The sequence below is a fragment of the Oncorhynchus gorbuscha genome, linkage group LG15, assembly GCF_021184085.1.
Source record: "Oncorhynchus gorbuscha isolate QuinsamMale2020 ecotype Even-year linkage group LG15, OgorEven_v1.0, whole genome shotgun sequence".
Classification (NCBI taxonomy): Eukaryota; Metazoa; Chordata; class Actinopteri; order Salmoniformes; family Salmonidae; genus Oncorhynchus; species Oncorhynchus gorbuscha.
Window position 1 is genome coordinate 7334397 of NC_060187.1, and position 21808 is coordinate 7356204.

The following is a 21808-nucleotide window of genomic DNA, read 5'->3' on the forward strand; positions in this document are numbered from 1 at the left end:
GCCTAGAACGCCAGCATCCCAGAGTCACCTCTTCACTGTTGACGTTGAGACTGGACAGAGGAACTCTGCCTAGAACGCCAGCATCCCAGAGTCACCTCTTCACTGTTGACGTTGAGACTGGACAGAGGAACTCTGCCTAGAACGCCAGCATCCCAGAGTCACCTCTTCACTGTTGACGTTGAGACTGGACAGAGGAACTCTGCCTAGAAGGCCAGCATCCCAGAGTCACCTCTTCACTGTTGACGTTGAGACTGGACAGAGGAACTCTGCCTAGAAGGCCAGCATCCCAGAGTCACCTCTTCACTGTTGACGTTGAGACTGGACAGAGGAACTCTGCCTAGAAGGCCAGCATCCCAGAGTCACCTCTTCACTGTTGACGTTGAGACTGGACAGAGGAACTCTGCCTAGAAGGCCAGCATCCCAGAGTCACCTCTTCACTGTTGACGTTGAGACTGGACAGAGGAACTCTGCCTAGAACGCCAGCATCCCAGAGTCACCTCTTCACTGTTGACGTTGAGACTGGACAGAGGAACTCTGCCTAGAAGGCCAGCATCCCAGAGTCACCTCTTCACTGTTGAGTCACCTCTTCACTGTTTGAGACTGGACAGAGGAACTCTGCCTAGAACGCCAGCATCCCAGAGTCACCTCTTCACTGTTGACGTTGAGACTGGACAGAGGAACTCTGCCTAGAAGGCCAGCATCCCAGAGTCACCTCTTCACTGTTGACGTTGAGACTGGACAGAGGAACTCTGCCTAGAAGAAGAGCCCTCTTCACTGTTGACGTTGAGACTGGATCCCAGAGTCACCTCTTCACTGTTGACGTTGAGACTGGACAGAGGAACTCTGCCTAGAACTGGCCAGCATCCCCCAGTCGCCTCTTCACTGTTGACGTTGAGACTGGACAGAGGAACTCTGCCTAGAAGGCCAGCATCCCAGTCGCCTCTTCACTGTTGACGTTGAGACTGGACAGAGGAACTCTGCCTAGAAGGCCAGCATCCCAGTCGCCTCTTCACTGTTGACGTTGAGACTGGACAGAGGAACTCTGCCTAGAAGGCCAGCATCCCAGTCGCCTCTTCACTGTTGACGTTGAGACTGGACAGAGGAACTCTGCCTAGAAGGCCAGCATCCCAGTCGCCTCTTCACTGTTGACGTTGAGACTGGACAGAGGAACTCTGCCTAGAAGGCCAGCATCCCAGTCGCCTCTTCACTGTTGACGTTGAGACTGGACAGAGGAACTCTGCCTAGAAGGCCAGCATCCCAGTCGCCTCTTCACTGTTGACGTTGAGACTGGACAGAGGAACTCTGCCTAGAAGGCCAGCATCCCAGTCGCCGCTTCACTGTTGACGTTGAGACTGGACAGAGGAACTCTGCCTAGAAGGCCAGCATCCCAGTCGCCTCTTCACTGTTGACGTTGAGACTGGACAGAGGAACTCTGCCTAGAAGGCCAGCATCCCAGTCGCCTCTTCACTGTTGACGTTGAGACTGGACAGAGGAACTCTGCCTAGAAGGCCAGCATCCCAGTCGCCTCTTCACTGTTGACGTTGAGACTGGACAGAGGAACTCTGCCTAGAAGGCCAGCATCCCAGACTGGACAGAGGAACCTCTTCACTGGTAAGTCGCTCTGGATAAGAGCTTCTGCTAAATGACTTAAATGTAAATGTAATGTAAATGTTGACGTTGAGACTGGACAGAGGAACTCTGCCTAGAAGGCCAGCATCCCAGTCGCCTCACTTCACTGGTAAGTCCCAGCTCTGGATAAGAGAGGAACTCTGCCTAGAAGGCCAGCATGCTAAATGACTTAAATGTAAATGTAATGTAAATGTTGACGTTGAGACTGGACAGAGGAACTCTGCCTAGAACGCCAGCATCCCAGTCGCCTCTTCACTGGTAAGTCGCTCTGGATAAGAGCTTCTGCTAAATGACTTAAATGTAAATGTAATGTAAATGTTGACGTTGAGACTGGACAGAGGAACTCTGCCTAGAAGGCCAGCATCCCAGTCGCCTCTTCACTGTTGACGTTGAGACTGGACAGAGGAACTCTGCCTAGAACGCCAGCATCCCAGAGTCACCTCTTCACTGTTGACGTTGAGACTGGACAGAGGAACTCTGCCTAGAAGGCCAGCATCCCAGTCGCCTCTTCACTGGTAAGTCGCTCTGGATAAGAGCTTCTGCTAAATGACTTAAATGTAAATGTAATGTAAATGTTGACGTTGAGACTGGACAGAGGAACTCTGCCTAGAAGGCCAGCATCCCAGTCGCCTCTTCACTGGTAAGTCGCTCTGGATAAGAGCTTCTGCTAAATGACTTAAATGTAAATGTAATGTAAATGTTGACGTTGAGACTGGACAGAGGAACTCTGCCTAGAACGCCAGCATCCCAGTCGCCTCTTCACTGGTAAGTCGCTCTGGATAAGAGCTTCTGCTAAATGACTTAAATGTAAATGTAATGTAAATGTTGACGTTGAGACTGGACAGAGGAACTCTGCCTAGAAGGCCAGCATCCCAGTCGCCTATTCACTCTGCCTAAATGACTTAAATGTAAATGTTCACTGTTGAGAGACTGGACAGAGGAACTCTGCCTAGAACGCCAGCATCCCAGAGTCACCTCTTCACTGTTGACGTTGAGACTGGACAGAGGAACTCTGCCTAGAAGGCCAGCATCCCAGTCGCCTCTTCACTGGTAAGTCGCTCTGGATAAGAGCTTCTGCTAAATGACTTAAATGTAAATGTAATGTAAATGTTGACGTTGAGACTGGACAGAGGAACTCTGCCTAGAACGCCAGCATCCCAGTCGCCTCTTCACTGGTAAGTCGCTCTGGATAAGAGCTTCTGCTAAATGACTTAAATGTAAATGTTGACGTTGAGACTGGACAGAGGAACTCTGCCTAGAACGCCAGCATCCCAGAGTCACCTCTTCACTGTTGACGTTGAGACTGGACAGAGGAACTCTGCCTAGAACGCCAGCATCCCAGTCGCCTCTTCACTGGTAAGTCGCTCTGGATAAGAGCTTCTGCTAAATGACTTAAATGTAAATGTAATGTAAATGTTGACGTTGAGACTGGACAGAGGAACTCTGCCTAGAATGCCAGCATCCCAGAGTCACCTCTTCACTGTTGACGTTGAGACTGGACAGAGGAACTCTGCCTAGAACGCCAGCATCCCAGAGTCACCTCTTCACTGTTGACGTTGAGACTGGACAGAGGAACTCTGCCTAGAAGGCCAGCATCCCAGTCGCCTCTTCACTGGTAAGTCGCTCTGGATAAGAGCTTCTGCTAAATGACTTAAATGTAAATGTAATGTAAATGTTGACGTTGAGACTGGACAGAGGAACTCTGCCTAGAACGCCAGCATCCCAGTCGCCTCTTCACTGGTAAGTCGCTCTGGATAAGAGCTTCTGCTAAATGACTTAAATGTAAATGTAATGTAAATGTTGACGTTGAGACTGGACAGAGGAACTCTGCCTAGAAGGCCAGCATCCCAGTCGCCTCTTCACTGTTGACGTTGAGACTGGACAGAGGAACTCTGCCTAGAACGCCAGCATCCCAGAGTCACCTCTTCACTGTTGACGTTGAGACTGGACAGAGGAACTCTGCCTAGAAGGCCAGCATCCCAGTCGCCTCTTCACTGTTGACGTTGAGACTGGACAGAGGAACTCTGCCTAGAACGCCAGCATCCCAGAGTCACCTCTTCACTGTTGACGTTGAGACTGGACAGAGGAACTCTACCTAGAAGGCCAGCATCCCAGAGTCGCCTCTTCACTGTTGACGTTGAGACTGGTGTTTTGCGGGTACTATTTAATGATTCTGCCAGTTGAGGACTTGTGAGGCATCTGTTTCTCAAACTAGACACTCTAATGTACTTGTCCTCTTGCTCAGTTGTGCACCGGGGCCTCCCACTCCTCTTTCTATTCTGGTTAGAGCCAGTTTGTACCGTTCTGTGAAGGGAGAAGTACACAGCATTGTACGAAACCTTCAGTTTATTGGTCATTTCTCGCACGGAATAGCCTTACTTTCTCAGAACAAGAATAGACTGACGAGTTTCAGAAGAAAGTTCTTTGTTTCTGACCATATTGAGCCTGTAATTAAACCCACAAATGCTGATGCTCCAGGTACTCAACTAGTCTAAAGAAGGCCAATTTTATTGTTTCATTAATCAGCACAACAATTTTCAGCTGTGCTAACATAATTGCAAAAGGGGTTTTCTAATGATCAATTAGCCTTTTAAAATGATAAACTTGGATTAGCTAACACAATGTGCCATTGGAACACAGGAGTGATGGTTGCTGATAATGGGCCTCTGTACACCTATGTAGATATTCCATTAAAAATCAGCCATTTCCAGCTACAATAGTAATTTCAACATTAACAATGTCTACACTGTATTTCTGATCAATTTGATTACATTTTAATGGACAATTTTTTTCTTATTTTTCTTCTTTCAAAAACAAGGACATTTCTAAGTGACCACAATATTTTGAACGATAGTGTGTATATCAGCACATTCTCCATTTACTTTAGATATAAAGGCTTAGACTCCAGGAGGCTTAGACATAATCTCCATCAGCAGCTATTGAGACCCGCAATTGAGTAAAACGCTCAGTTGGGCATCAGTCCTAAAACAAACCTTTCAAAACAATATTGTGAGGAAACAAGCGCCCCATGAATAGCTTAGTGCACCATCCATAGCTCACAGTCAGTCTCCCTCAGACCCTGATCTGTCCTACCACTGTAGTAGAGGATATCCTCTCCTCTATAGCACACAGTTCTGGCTTTGTTCCCCCCCCCCCCAAAAAAAAAACAACATTTTGTACTATTTTTTTTTTGTAAACTCAGATTACCCTTATCTAATATTAGGTTTTGGTTGAAGATCTGATTCAGTTTAAAAAAAATAGAGAAAATCAGAAAAGGGGGCAAATACTGTTTGAACCCACTGTATCTCCCCCTTTCAAATAATCTCTAAAACAAGGCTTGATAATTAGTGTAACAATGGCAGCCATTGGCTTCAGATAGTGAAACATAGACATAAACACAAAAGCACTTTACGTATGATGGAGCATTGACTGAATGGCTGACCTTCAAAAACCCTTATCTGCTGTGTAGTTTATATAACAGAGCACTTAGAGAGAATTCCTATAGGATGTTGTAGTTCATTGTGTGAGATGGTAAGATAGCGTCCTTACGGTGGGTATTGTTGCTTATTGTTTATGTCAGTGAAGCTTATCCATTGTTGTGAATGATCCTGTAATAACCTATAGATGGGAGGATGAAAGCTCAGCGGAGAGGGAGAAAACTGAGAGAGATGGTGTTTCTTTGGCAATTACTGCTATAATCCATTCAAGGGCTGAGGCTAACACTGAGAAGGCACACACACAGACACACACAGACACACACACAGACACACACAGACACACAGACACACAGACAGACAGACAGACACACAGACACACACACACACACACACACACACACACACACACACACACACACACACACACACACACACACACACACACACACACACACACACACACACACACACTGCGTCTCACTTGGATAGTCTGCCCAGCCTGTTTGACCCACAACAAGCCACTAAGAGCTGACCTTTAGGCTAAAGGTTTATAGGTCAAGCAGAGGGCAAAGGAGAGGTGGTGGATTACAGTAATGTCGTGTCCTCGCCAGATATTGGATACGGCGAACCTTCACACTGAGTATCCAAAAGGCATGTAAAAACCACACACTTAGAAAAGAAAAATGACTGTCCTTGATTCAGTCCTTGAGCAGAATATAGTGATAAACATGCAGTACACATTGAATGAACATCTGGCCACCAACTGAAGGAATCTACTGTAATACCCATCATATCGAAGTAAACTTGGGAGTCGCGCGATGACATGACGTGTGGTCCTCCCACTATCTCGTGAAACCATGCAGTTTATTAGGCTACTGATTATAATTTATGATGAACTTCACAGGGTGGTGTGAGGAACTTCACAGGGTGGTGTGAGGAACTTAACAGGGTGGTGTGAGGAACTTCACAGGGTGGTGTGAGGAACTTCACAGGGTGGTGAAAGTGCACGGTGAGGAACTTCACAGGGTGGTGGGAGGAACTTCACAGGGTGGTTAAAGTGCACGGTGAGGAACTTCACAGGGTGGTGTGAGGAACTTCACAGGGTGGTGTGAGGAACTTCACAGGGTGGTGTGAGGAACTTCACAGGGTGGTGTGAGGAACTTCACAGGGTGGTGTGAGGAACTTCACAGGGTGGTGTGAGGAACTTCACAGGGTGGTGAAAGTGCACGGTGAGGAACTTCACAGGGTGGTGAAAGTGCACGGTGAGGAACTTCACAGGGTGGTGAAAGTGCACGGTGATTAACTTCACAGGGTGGTGTGAGGAACTTCACAGGGTGGTGAAAGTGCACGGTGAAGAACTTCACAGGGTGGTGTGAGGAACTTCACAGGGTGGTGAAAGTGCACGGTGAGGAACTTCACAGGGTGGTGGGAGGAACTTCACAGGGTGGTGTGAGGAACTTCACAGGGTGGTGAAAGTGCACGGTGAGGAACTTCACAGGGTGGTGGGAGGAACTTCACAGGGTGGTGGGAGGAACTTCACAGGGTGGTGAAAGTGCACGGTGAGGAACTTCACAGGGTGGTGGGAGGAACTTCACAGGGTGGTGAAAGTGCACGGTGAGGAACTTCACAGGGTGGTGGGAGGAACTTCACAGGGTGGTGAAAGTGCACGGTGAGGAACTTCACAGGGTGGTGAAAGTGCACGGTGAGGAACTTCACAGGGTGGTGGGAGGAACTTCACAGGGTGGTGAAAGTGCACGGTGAGGAACTTCACAGGGTGGTGTGATTAACTTCACAGGGTGGTGAAAGTGCACGGTGAGGAACTTCACAGGGTGGTGGGAGGAACTTCACAGGGTGGTGAAACGGTGATGAGCTTGATGCTCCTTTCCAATAAATATCCAGGGTCTTATTCTGGTGACATGATGACCAATGCTTGACGGCAGTTTGACAAATAAAAACATTCTCTTATCTATAATAATCTCATCATGAAGACTAGCCCACCTGCACTGTATCTGCGAGCCATTGGCTAGAGGGCTCGTACCAAGACCAGAGTAGGCACATGTAACGGATGTGAAACGGCTAGCTAGTTAGCGGTGGTGCGCGCTAAATAGCATTTCAACGTAACTTGCTCTGAGACCTTGAAGTAGTGGTTCCCCGCGGCTTTTGTGGAGCGATGTGTAACGATGCTTCGCGGGTGACTGTTGTTGATGTGTGCAGAGGGTCCCTGGTTCGCGCGAGGGGACGGTCTAAAGTTATACTGTTACACACATTTGCTACTTAATAAAAAATGTTTTTTTGCGACAAAACTATCAGTAAGAGTTGAAAATGTGATGGAAACACATTGAATGTTCCATTTTTATTCAGTACATAAAAACTTAAGAGGGAACAGTACACTTTGTGTGCACTACGTCGTCACACACTGTCAGTTTGTGGAAGCATACCGCGTGGTGGGAAACATTAGCATGTTTTCTTTATACAGATTTTTTTATATTCGCATTAAAATTTTGTTCGCCAATTGGAGGGAAATCTAGCTATTGAGATAAAAATCTATTGTTCTGGATGATCGTAGTCAGCAACATTAGATGTTTTCAGATCTCACAAGTTGAGTGGAGCTAAGTGGCACCACACCTCTCTCATCTGTGGACTGTGGAGCGATCCGAAGTTGATCCCTGGCGTGGAGGGTGCGCCCAGGGAGGACGTGATGACGGAGTAAGGCGACGCCAGGCCGTTCAGGGGCGCGCCCAGGGTGCTCATTGGGGAAGGAAGGGTCCTGGAGGTGCTGATGACGGAGGGGTGCCCCACCATGCCACCCATTGGAGGGCCATGGGAGTGGGGCATGCTCATCGGCCCTTGGGAATCTGTGGGGATGAGTCAAAGAGACAGGGTTAGAGACAGACAGAGCTGAGTCTGAACGGAACAGTTCTCCATAGCAGACACATCACATGCTGTAGAACCACAGCTGTTTGGCTGCTAATGCTGCTTCTGTACGCCAGAGAAGAGATGTTGTGCAACTTCCTCTTTAGCCAGAAAACTATAGCCCCTACTCCTCTCCTTCTGTAATGGACTATAACCCCCACTCCTCTCCTTCTGTAATGGACTATAACCCCCACTCCTCTCCTTCTGTAATGGACTACAACCCCCACTCCTCTCCTTCTGTAATGGACTATAACCCCCACTCCTCTCCTTCTGTAATGGACTACAGCCCCCACACTCCTCTCCTTCTGTAATGGACTACAACCCCCACTCCTCTCCTTCTGTAATGGACTATAACCCCCACTCCTCTCCTTCTGTAATGGACTATAACCCCCACTCCTCTCCTTCTGTAATGGACTATAACCCCCACTCCTCTCCTTCTGTAATGGACTACAGACCCCACTCCTCTCCTTCTGTAATGGACTACAGCCCCCACACTCCTCTCCTTCTGTAATGGACTACAACCCCCACACTCCTCTCCTTCTGTAATGGACTACAGACCCCACTCCTCTCCTTCTGTAATGGACTACAGACCCCACTCCTCTCCTTCTGTAATGGACTATAACCCCCACTCCTCTCCTTCTCTAATGGACTATAACCCCCACTCCTCTCCTTCTGTAATGGACTACAGACCCCACACTCCTCTCCTTCTGTAATGGACTATAACCCCCACTCCTCTCCTTCTGTAATGGACTACAGACCCCACTCCTCTCCTTCTGTAATGGACTACAGACCCCACTCCTCTCCTTCTGTAATGGACTATAACAGACCCCACTCCTCTCCTTCTGTAATGGACTACAGACCCCACTCCTCTCCTTCTGTAATGGACTATAACCCCCACTCCTCTCCTTCTGTAATGGACTATAACCCCCACTCCTCTCCTTCTCTAATGGACTACAGACCCCACTCCTCTCCTTCTGTAATGGACTACAGACAACACTCCTCTCCTTCTCTAATGGACTACAGACCCCACTCCTCTCCTTCTGTAATGGACTATAACCCCCACTCCTCTCCTTCTCTAATGGACTATAACCCCCACTCCTCTCCTTCTCTAATGGACTATAACCCCCACTCCTCTCCTTCTGTAATGGACTATAACCCCACTCCTCTCCTTCTCTAATGGACTATAACCCCCACTCCTCTCCTTCTCTAATGGACTATAACCCCCACTCCTCTCCTTCTGTAATGGACTATAACCCCCACTCCTCTCCTTCTGTAATGGACTATAACCCCCACTCCTCTCCTTCTGTAATGGACTACAGACCCCACTCCTCTCCTTCTGTAATGGACTACAGACCCCACTCCTCTCCTTCTGTAATGGACTACAGACCCCACTCCTCTCCTTCTGTAATGGACTACAACCCCCACTCCTCTCCTTCTGTAATGGACTACAACCCCACTCCTCTCCTTCTGTAATGGACTACAGACCCCACTCCTCTCCTTCTGTAATGGACTACAGACCCCACTCCTCTCCTTCTGTAATGGACTACAACCCCCACTCTTCTCCTTCTGTAATGGACTACAGACCCCACACTCCTCTCCTTCTGTAATGGACTACAGACCCCACTCCTCTCCTTCTGTAATGGACTACAGACCCCACTCCTCTCCTTCTGTAATGGACTACAGACCCCACTCCTCTCCTTCTCTAATGGACTACAGACCCCACTCCTCTCCTTCTGTAATGGACTACAACCCCCACTCCTCTCCTTCTGTAATGGACTACAACCCCCACTCCTCTCCTTCTGTAATGGACTACAGACCCCACTCCTCTCCTTCTGTAATGGACTACAGACCCCACTCCTCTCCTTCTGTAATGGACTACAGACCCCCACTCTTCTCCTTCTGTAATGGACTACAGACCCCACACTCCTCTCCTTCTGTAATGGACTACAGACCCCACTCCTCTCCTTCTGTAATGGACTACAGACCCCACTCCTCTCCTTCTGTAATGGACTACAGACCCCACACTCCTCTCCTTCTGTAATGGACTACAGACCCCACTCCTCTCCTTCTGTAATGGATGGGCTCTCTCAAGAAGATAAACAGACAAACAGACAAACAGACACAGACAGACAGATATTTAGGCGTCTTTCCAGCTGGCCCGGCTGGATATGAGAGAAGAGATGTTTAGGAGCTACAGTATATTGGGACTGATTATTAGGTATCGTCCCGGCCCTACATTATATGTGACCCGTTTCAATAAGCTAGGCGTATGTCGCATGTAATTACCTCACAGGAGAGGCATTTCAAATGATACTTTTTTTTGTTTAATCAAAATGCGTTTTTATTTGGGCAGAAATGCCTTCTGAAACATGTGAACTTTCATGTGCCTTAAAATAACAAACTTGTATGTCATCTGTAAATATGAATAAAATATTAAATTACGAGTCTAGCTGGTTTAGCCAGCCACGGAAAAAGACAGGAACCTTCCCGCGAGCCATGATTGGCTGAGATAATGGGTGGGCTAGATGAACATGACGAGAGATTCGTTCTGATTGGTCTGCCATGTAGCATGCTTTTGTCTATAACATAAACTGCACAGTATGCGTAGATAACCTTTGCTACCGCTGCTTTTTGAAAGATACTGTATAACGTTAGGCATGGATAACTGCAAAAGTGTTGCTACTGCTATCAACAACATTGCTGCACAACATTTAGCGGGTGCTATCGACAAAGATCAGTGGGGAAAAAGTTGTGATGGACGACTTTCTGCAAACGGTCTGTTTGACCTGGAGTCACTTGACATAACAATAGGCCAAACAGGCGGTAGCTAGCTACAAACCAAATGGAAGAGACACACTGTCGTGAAGCATTCATCAATGGGCCAAACAGGCGGTAGCTAGCTACAAACCAAATGGAAGAGACACGCTGTCGTGAAGCATTCATCAATGGGCCAAACAGGCGGTAGCGAGCTACAAACCAAATGGAAGAGACACGCTGTCGTGAAGCATTCATCAATGGGCCAAACAGGCGGTAGCTAGCTACAAACCAAATGGAAGAGACACGCTGCCGTGAAGCGTTCATCAATGTATACGGGGTAAGAGTCTAGCTACATTTTTTAGATATTATATGTTTCTAATTTAGTCAGAAAGTCATTTTCAAGTTAAAGCATACTGTTTGCTAGCTAACGAATATTAGCTGGCTGGCTAGCTAGCTCACGTTACGTGTATGATCTGTGTAGTAATATTATTTGTATCTCAGATTTGCATTGCTAGTTAGAGCCTAAAGTTAACTAGCTAGCTAACATTGAACCTAGTTGGTTAGCTTAAGCTACCTGTAGATTCATACATTAGCATTTCATGCATGGTGGCTAGCTATGACAATCAGTGTGTACTGTAGCTATGGGTTGGATTTATGGTTCATTGTTTAGCTCGCTAGCTACATGTCTAAACAAAATACTCCACTTCGCAAGGGAATGATTACATGACTCAATTTAGCCAGGTGTGTCCGGTGGTGATTATGGCCATCTACTGTAATTCATGAACATCTCTAGACAATAGTGACCCATCCACTTAGCTAGATTTTTACCTTTATTTAACTAGGCAACTCAGTTAAGAACAAATTCTTATTTTCAATGACAGCAGGTTAACTACCTGTTCAGGGGCAGAACAACAGATTTGTACCCTGTCAGCTCGGGGATTATGAACTTGCAACCTTTCGGTTAATAGTCCAACGCTCTAACCACTAGGCTACCCTGCCGCCCCAGATGTGTCTGGGGGGTGGTTATAGCATTTCCTTCACATTGACCCATCAATTTAGACAAGTGTGTCTGGGTAAGAATCATCTAATAATTATAAAATATTTATACAATATTTTTACCTGTACACTTTCAAAGTCAGATTAGGATATAGTCCAAGCATGAGATAAACTGTATTTTTACATGGGGTTTTCCCCTTATTGTAGGCTACTACATTAAACCACTTTTAGTCTTGAAATATTTGGTTGTTTACCTTCCTCAATCTGTTTAGCACATGGCCTGACATGTGAATCCTTAAAGAGATGGGCGGGGCTAAAGGCTTAAGAGGGCGTGAACGATACTGAATGGACGGGGCTAAAGGCTTAAGAGGGTTTGAACGATGCTGAATAGGTGTAGACAAAGAAGACAAAGAAGAGCTGTCCAGTAGCTGTACCAAAACATTCAAAGGCACTTTTCTCAAAAGTGGGGTTACAAGTGCATCAACTTTCAAAGCAGAATAACTTTCCCATTGTTCCTCAACTGTCGTGAATGATACACCATTTTCTAGCTCTGAGTGTCTACTTTTATCCAATGTAAAAAATAAAAAAACACTATTTCAAATGATGCTACATTAGACCGAAAAGAGACCAGTCGGTCATATATGCAGTATACTTCAGTGGCTCTCAATGGTCCCTGTGGCCCAAAAACTAGCCAACTGTCTCTCCAGTCTTGGGAAGATAAAATAGCTGTCTATCTTTGAGCAGCAGGGACTTCCTGAGCAGTATACAACAAGCATAGCCAGTCTGCCCCCGACCCAGTACAAAACTATCACTTCTCATCTGACACACAGTCAGCTGGTGAGATTCCTAAAAGAAAAGGGGAGGCTGAGGTTAGCATGCTCTGAGGGGGGAATGCTGTTTGTGTGTGTGTGTGTGTGTGTGTGTGTGTGTGTGTGTGTGTGTGTGTGTGTGTGTGTGTGTGTGTGTGTGTGTGTGTGTGTGTGTGTGTGTGTGTGTGTGTGTGTGTGTGTGTGTGTGTGTGTGTGTGTGTGTGGCAAGAAGCCAGCATTGCCACCAGAGGATGCGTAAATGGAAAGGCCTGTGGTGGTTGACGGGGCTATCCCTGCCTGATCCAACTCCACCGTCTGTCCCACGCAAACGCTATTCTATGTAAATCACTCCACGGACACTCCGGAATGTATGTTTGTGTACGGACACTCCGGAATGTATGTTTGTGTACGGACACTCCGGAATGTATGTTTGTGTACGGACACTCCGGAATGTATGTTTGTGTACGGACACTCCGGAATGTATGTTTGTGTATGGACACTCCGGAATGTATGTTTGTGTACGGACACTCCGGAATGTATGTTTGTGTACGGACACTCCGGAATGTATGTTTGTGTACTTCTAACACTCACATTCTTTTAAAGGAGGAACAGAACTTGGGAAAGATCATTGCAGACTGTTGTAAGACTGACTCCATTACACAGGGAAATCAAACAGACAGAGGAGCTCTGTTTACCTTTGACCCCATGCTGTTGCGACTCAAAGGTCACCTGTTGCCAAATCCCTCCCGGCCAAGTTCAAAAGAGATCATATCAGTATCCCAAGGTTACATAGATTATTAGGAGACAACGCTGGCAGACAGGTACAGTTTGGCTGCTGCTTCCCATGAAACTCAGACAGGAAAACATACACTAGTGTATGTAATACATCACAATAACCATAATGCTGAGGTGACAGTACTGTTCAGATCTATATAATTATACAGTATAACACATGCCTAGCAATAATCACGTCATTTACACATTCATATTCAAATTATTATATTACCTCAAAACAGAACGGATACACTTGAGAGGAAAATACAAAATGGTCATATTTATTACATTGACTTGATGAGAACCGATACATGGTGAAAAAGAGGTGGCTACATTCAGAGAGCTACAGTAAGAACAGACAGAGATGGCTACATTCAGAGAGCTACAGTAAGAACAGACAGAGATGGCTACATTCAGAGAGCTACAGTAAGAACAGACAGAGATGGCTACATTCAGAGAGCTACAGTAAGAACAGACAGAGATGGCTACATTCAGAGAGCTACAGTAAGAACAGACAGAGGTGGCTACATTCAGAGAGCTACAGTAAGAACAGACAGAGATGGCTACATTCAGAGAGCTACAGTAAGAACAGACAGAGATGGCTACATTCAGAGAGCTACAGTAAGAACAGACAGAGATGGCTACATTCAGAGAGCTACAGTAAGAACAGACAGAGATGGCTACATTCAGAGAGCTACAGTAAGAACAGACAGAGGTGGCTACATTCAGAGAGCTACAGTAAGAACAGACAGAGATGGCTACATTCAGAGAGCTACAGTAAGAACAGACAGAGATGGCTACATTCAGAGAGCTACAGTAAGAACAGACAGAGATGGCTACATTCAGAGAGCTACAGTAAGAACAGACAGAGATGGCTACATTCAGAGAGCTACAGTAAGAACAGACAGAGATGGCTACATTCAGAGAGCTACAGTAAGAACAGACAGAGATGGCTACATTCAGAGAGCTACAGTAAGAACAGACAGAGATGGCTACATTCAGAGAGCTACAGTAAGAACAGACAGAGATGGCTACATTCAGAGAGCTACAGTAAGAACAGACAGAGATGGCTACATTCAGAGAGCTACAGTAAGAACAGACAGAGATGGCTACATTCAGAGAGCTACAGTAAGAACAGACAGAGATGGCTACATTCAGAGAGCTACAGTAAGAACAGACAGAGATGGCTACATTCAGAGAGCTACAGTAAGAACAGACAGAGATGGCTACATTCAGAGAGCTACAGTAAGAACAGACAGAGCCCATCTTTACTCTTTACTTTACTTCTACCAAAACCCCCCCGTTCAGGAACTTCAATCTGTTGTCTTGCCCGTTCACCCTCTGAATGGCACACATACACAATCCATGTCTCAGTTGTCTCAAGTCCTAAAAATCCTTATTTAACATGTCTCCTCCCCTTTCATCTACACTGATTGAAGTGGATTTAACAAGTGACATCAACAAGGGATCATAGCTTTCACCTGGATTCACCTGGTCAGTCTATTTCATGGACAGAGCAGGTGTTCTTAATGTTTTGTCCCCTCAGTGTACACTGAGCCCTCCAGTGTGTGGAAATTCAATAAACCAGTGGCCCACTAACTAATAATATCTACGGTCTGGAGATCAGGCTACTGGGAATAGGGGTGTGTGTGTGTGTGTGTGTGTGTGTGTGTGTGTGTGTGTGTGTGTGTGTGTGTGTGTGTGTGTGTGTGTGTGTGTGTGTGTGTGTGTGTGTGTGTGTGTGTGTGTGAGTGTGTGAGTGAGAGAGAGAGAGAGAGAGAGAGAGAGAGAAGAGAACCTGGTTCACTGCCCTGAGACTGCCCTGAGACTCTACTGCCAGCAACTCACTGGAATCTGGTTCACCGCCCTGAGACTCTACTGCCAAACAACTCACTGGAACCTGGTTCACCACCCTGAGACTCTACTGCCAAACAACTCACTGGAACCTCGTCCACCGCCCTGAGACTCTACTGCCAACAACTCACTGGAACCTGGTTCACCGCCCTGAGACTCTACTGCCAAACAACTCACTGGAACCTCGTCCACCGCCCTGAGACTCTACTGCCAACAACTCACTGGAACCTGGTTCACCGCCCTGAGACTCTACTGCCAAACAACTCACTGGAACCTGGTTCACCGCCCTGAGACTCTACTGCCAACAACTCACTGGAACCTGGTTCACTGCCCTGAGACTCTACTGCCAGCAACTCACTGGAACCTGGTTCACCACCCTGAGACTCTACTGCCAAACAACTCACTGGAACCTGGTTCACCGCCCTGAGACTCTACTGCCAAACAACTCACTGGAACCTGGTTCACCGCCCTGAGACTCTACTGCCAAACAACTCACTGGTACCTGGTTCACCACCCTGAGACTCTACTGCCAAACAACTTACTGGAACCTGGTTCACCGCCCTGAGACTCTACTGCCAGCAACTCACTGGAACCTGGTTCACCGCCCTGAGACTCTACTGCCAACAACTCACTGGAACCTGGTTCACCGCCCTGAGACTCTACTGCTAAACAACTCACTGGAACCTGGTTCACCGCCCTGAGACTCTACTGCCAAACAACTCACTGGAATCTGGTTCAACGCCCTGAGACTCTACTGCCAAACAGGCTGGGCTGCACCTACTGGAGAGTTGATCTCTCTACAGCTATCCTTAGGTCTCCTATCGAGGCTGGGCAGTACCTCCTACTGGAGAGTTGATCTCTCTACAGCTATCCTTAGGTCTCCTATCGAGGCTGGGCAGCACCTCCTACTGGAGAGTTGATCTTTCTACAATTATTAATTTGGTCTTCTACCCAGGGTTTTAACAAAGCCCAGCCCTGATTAGCTTTTGATATTTGTCACTGACTAATACCAATGTGCTATCATGGGAATCATTATTGAAAGATATCTTAATAACCAATTATATTTGCAAAGTCATTCCAAAGGGTAGGTTTAAGAGGCCAAATTAAATATAACCATAAGTCATATAGCATCAATGAGACTATTTACATTTACATTACATTTAAGTCATTTAGCAGACGCTCTTATCCAGAGCGACTTACAAATTTAGGACTATATAGTGTTTGCAAAGTCATCAACAGCTATTGTTTCAATTCAACCCAGGGTTTAACTAAAATAGACAGGCAGGAAGCCTAGGAATTATGAGTGTTGGGCCAGTAACTGAAAGGTTGCTGGTTCAAATCCCTGAGCTGACTAGGTGAAAGATCTGTCAATGTATCCTTGAGCAAGGCACTTAATCCCTAATTGCGCCTGTAATTCCCTCTGGATAAGAGTGTCTGCTAAATTATGTAAATACAGGTCTAGGATTTCAAGCTTTGGTGGATTTCAAATGTTATCATCAAGTTAATAAGTAATACGTTGGTTTCACGTCTCTATCTCAACCAAACACCAAACAAGTCAAAGAAAATACGAATTCAAATCAAACTTTATTTAAATGCATTTAAAGTTTGATTTATTCCTATTCTTTAACTGTGATTTTTGGTGGAGATAGAGACATGAATCGATCGTACTGTCTCAATTATTAATTTGTAGACGAACTAGACATTGAATTGTGTTTGGTTGTCAACGCAACCAAACATCAACATTTGAAAGAGATGCATGTTCTGCTTTGATAGGTCCATCCTGTGCCACTGTATACTGTATACTGTATACTGTATACACTGACTTAGTCTGGCTTTAATTCTACCGTATATACTGTATACACTGACTTAGTCTGGCTTTAATTCTACCGTATATACTGTATACACTGACTTAGTCTGGCTTTAATTCTACCGTATATACTGTATACACTGACTTAGTCTGGCTTTAATTCTACTGTATATACTGTATACACTGACTTAGTCTGGCTTTAATTCTACTGTATATACTGTATACACTGACTTAGTCTGGCTTTAATTCTACTGTATATACTGTATACACTGACTTAGTCTGGCTTTAATTCTACTGTATATACTGTATACACTGACTTAGTCTGGCTTTAATTCTACTGTATATACTGTATACACTGACTTAGTCTGGCTTTAATTCTACTGTATATACTGTATACACTGACTTAGTCTGGCTTTAATTCTACTGTATATACTGTATACACTGACTTAGTCTGGCTTTAATTCTACTGTATATACTGTATACACTGACTTAGTCTGGCTTTAATTCTACTGTATATACTGTATACACTGACTTAGTCTGGCTTTAATTCTACTGTATATACTGTATACACTGACTTAGTCTGGCTTTAATTCTACTGTATATACTGTATACACTGACTTAGTCTGGCTTTAATTCTACTGTATATACTGTATACACTGACTTAGTCTGGCTTTAATTCTACTTTGTCTACAAATGAATAATTGATATGTTGGATTCAAGACCAGGAAGGTTTTTCCAACGCTTCGCAAAGAAGAGCATATATGGATAGGTGGGTAAAAATGTAAAAAGCTGAGGGCTCTATTTTCAGCCGGTGTCTCAGCCGGTGTCTCAGCCGGTGTCTCAGCCGGTGTCTCAGCCGGTGTCTCAGCCCGTGTCTCAGCCGGTGTCTCAGCCGGTGTCTCAGCCGGTGTCTCAGCCGGTGTCTCAGCCGGTGTCTCAGCCGGTGTCTCAGCCGGTGTCTCAGCCGGTGTCTCAGCCGGTGTCTCAGCCGGTGTCTCAGCCGGTGTCTCAGCCGGTGTCTCAGCCGGTGTTAAGGTGGCGCTGGTGTCAAATGCACGTTGGTTTGCAATTTTGTCATGTTAAAATTGGCACACTGGCATTTTCCAGCCCTCGCGCCAGGCTCAGCAATCCACCTGTCTTAAATCAGCTCGCTTGCAGGGTGGATGGAAATATTTGAGGTGTGTCCTTAAAAACATTATCCAAAGTGCTCATTTCAGGCAGCGCTGCAGAATACGTTTAGAAACTCTGCTTTCCACCAGACACTGCCTTTCAGCAGGACAATAACCTAAAACACAAGGTCAAATATACACTGGAGTTGCTTACCAAAACCACATTGAATGTTCCTGAGTGACACAGTTACAGTTTTAAATTGTCTTGAAAATCTATGGCAAGACTTGAAAATGGCCGTCTAGCAATGATATGTTTTACGCTGCTGCTACTTGCTGTTTATTATCTATGCATAGTCACTTTTCCCCTGCCTACATGTACATATTACCTCAATTACCTTGACGGCAGGTAGCCTAGTGGTTAGAGTGTTGGGCAGGTAGCCTAGTGGTTAGAGTGTTGGGCAGGTAGCCTAGTGGTTAGAGTGTTGGGCAGGTAGCCTAGCGGTTAGAGTGTTGGGCAGGTAGCCTAGTGGTTAGAGCGTTGGGCAGGTAGCCTAGCGGTTAGAGTGTTGGGCAGGTAGCCTAGTGGTTAGAGCGTTGGGCAGGTAGCCTAGTGGTTAGAGAGTTGGGCAGGTAGCCTAGTGGTTAGAGCGTTGGGCAGGTAGCCTAGTGGTTAGAGCGTTGGGCAGGTAGCCTAGCGGTTAGAGTGTTGGGCAGGTAGCCTAGCGGTTAGAGCGTTGGACTAGTAACCATAAAGGTTGCTAGATCAAATCCCCGAGCTGACAAGGTAAACATCTGTTGTTCTGCCCATGAACAAGGAAGTTAACCCACTGTTCCTAGGCCGTCATTGTAAATAGTAATTTGTTCTTAACTAACTTGTCTAGTTAAATAAAGGTTAAATAAATAAACAAACCTGTGCTCCACACATTGACCTGTAGATAGCCTATTGTGTTACTTTTGTACCATGAGATATTCTTAACTCGTATTTTTCTGAAAACTGCCTTGTTGGTTAAAGGCTTGAAAGTAAGCATTTCATGGTAAGGTCTGGTAATACCTGGTGGTAATACCTGTTGTATTCGGCACATGTGACAAATATAATTGGATTTGATCAAGAACCAACATGACAGCGCTTGAAGAATAAATACAAAAATATGTGTAAATATTCTACAATCCAGGTGTGCAAAGCTCTTAGAGACTTACCCACTGTAGTTCAGTTGGTAGAGCATGGCGCTTGTAACGCCAGGGTAGTGGGTTCGATTCCCGGGACCACCCATACGTAGAATGTATGCACACATGACTGTAAGTCGCTTTGGATAAAAGCGTCTGCTAAATGGCATATATTATTATATTATATTATTATATTATTACCCAGAAACACACAGCTGTGATCGCTGCCAAAAGTGATTCTAACATGTATTGACTCAGGGGTTTGAATACTTATGTAAATGAGATATTTCTGTATTTCATTTTCAATAAATTTGCAAACATTTCTAAAAACATGCTTTCACTTTGTCATTATGGGGTGTTGTGTGCAAATGGGTGAGAAAAATAATAATAATAATAAAATAATAATAGTTTAATCCATTTTGAATTCAGGCTGTAATACAACAAAATGTTGAATAAGTCAAGGGGTGTGAAAACTTTCTGAAGGCTCTGTATATAACAACTGTTTATGGTTGAAATCACAGTGATTCACACATTTTAGTCATTTTTTGATAACTAAACCAAAAATTTGACATTATTTTTTCCATTGAAATTTGGTTGTGCTTTTAGATGGTTGAAAGTCATACGCTGGACCTAGTTTTGTCCCATGGAATAAATGTTGTGGATCTTAATGTTTTTCCTCATAATCCTGGACTATCAGACCACCATTTTATTACGTTTGCAATTGCAACAAATAATCTGCTCAGACCCCAACCAAGGAACATCAAAAGTCGTGCTATAAATTCACACACAAAGATTCCTTGATGCCCTTCCAGACTCCCTCTGCCTACCCAAGGACGCCAGAGGACAAAAATCCGTTAACCACCTAACTGAGGATCTCAATTTAACCTTGCGCAATACCCTAGATGCAGTTGCACCCCTAAAAACTAAAAAAAATGTCTCATAAGAAACTAGCTCCATGGTACACAGAAAATACCCGAGCTCTGAAGCAAGCTTCCAGAAAATTGGAACGGAAATGGCGCCACACCAAACTGGAAGTCTTCCGACTAGCTTGGAAGGATGGTACCGTGCAGTACCGAAGAGCCCTTACTGCTGCTCGATCGTCCTATTTTTCTAACTTAATTGAGGAAAATAAGAACAATCCAAAATTCCTTTTTGATACTGTGGCAAAGCTAACTAAAAAGCAGCATTCCCCAAGAGAGGATGACTTGCACTTTAGCAGTGATAAATTCATGAACTTCTTTGAGGAAAAGATTATGATTATTAGAAAGCAAATTACGGACTCCTCTTTAAACCTGCGTATTCCTCCAAACCTCAGTTGTCCTGAGTCTGCACAACTCTGCCAGGACCTAGGATCAAGAGAGACGCTCAAGTGTTTTAGTACTATATCTCTTGACACAATGATGAAAATAATCATGGCCTCTAAACCTTCAAGCTGTATACTGGACCCTATTCCAACTAAACTACTGAAAGAGCTGCTTCCTGTGCTTGGCCCTCCTATGTTGAACATAATAAACGGCTCTCTATCCACTGGATGTGTACCAAACTCACTAAAAGTGGCAGTAATAAAGCCTCTCTTGAAAAAGCCAAACCTTGACCCAGAAAATATAAAAACTATCGGCCTATATCAAATCTTCCATTCCTCTCAAAGATTTTAGAGAAGGCTGTTGCGCAGCAACTCACTGCCTTCCTGAAGACAAACAATGTATACGAAATGCTTCAGTCTGGTTTTAGACCCCATCATAGCACTGAGACGGCACTTGTGAAGGTGGTAAATGACATTTTGATGGCATCGGACCGAGGCTCTGCATCTGTCCTCGTGCTCCTAGACCTTAGTGCTGCTTTTGATACCATTGATCACCACATTCTTTTGGAGAGATTGGAAACCCAAATTGGTCTACACGGACATGTTCTGGCCTGGTTTAGGTCTTATCTGTCGGAAAGATATCAGTTTGTCTCTGTGAATGGTTTGTCCTCTGACAAATCAACTGTACATTTCGGTGTTCCTCAAGGTTCTGTTTTAGGACCACTATTGTTTTCACTATATATTTTACCTCTTGGGGATGTTATTCGAAAACATAATGTAAACTTTCACTGCTATGCGGATGACACACAGCTGTACATTTCAATGAAACATGGTGAAGCACCAAAATTGCCCTCGCTAGAAGCATGTGTTTCAGACATAAGGAAGTGGATGGCTGCAAACTTTCTACTATTAAACTCGGACAAAACAGAGATGCTTGTTCTAGGTCCCAAGAAACAAAGAGATCTTCTGTTGAATCTGACAATTAATCTTAATGGTTGTACAGTCGTCTCAAATAAAACTGTGAAGGACCTCGGCGTTACTCTGACCCTGATCTCTCTTTGAAGAACATATCAAGACCATTTCGAGGACAGCTTTTTTCCATCTACGTAACATTGCAAAAATCAGAAACTTTCTGTCCAAAAATGATGCAGAAAAATTAATCCATGCTTTTGTCACTTCTAGGTTAGACTACTGCAATGCTCTATTTTCCGGCTACCCGGATAAAGCACTAAATAAACTTCAGTTAGTGCTAAATA

The 21808-nt window shown here is 45.1% G+C and overlaps 1 protein-coding gene across 4 annotated transcripts in view; it reads right to left on the bottom strand.

Moving 5' to 3' along the window:
* rxrgb (retinoid X receptor, gamma b) overlaps positions 1–21808 on the bottom strand; it is an 88548-nt gene that overhangs the window by 34926 nt on the left and 31814 nt on the right. For all 4 annotated transcript variants that reach the window (XM_046299997.1, XM_046299994.1, XM_046299995.1 and 1 more), the window contains exon 2: positions 7692–7921. In XM_046299997.1, coding sequence (XP_046155953.1) covers positions 7692–7921 — 230 coding nt within the window. The remainder of the gene's footprint in view (positions 1–7691; positions 7922–21808) is intronic.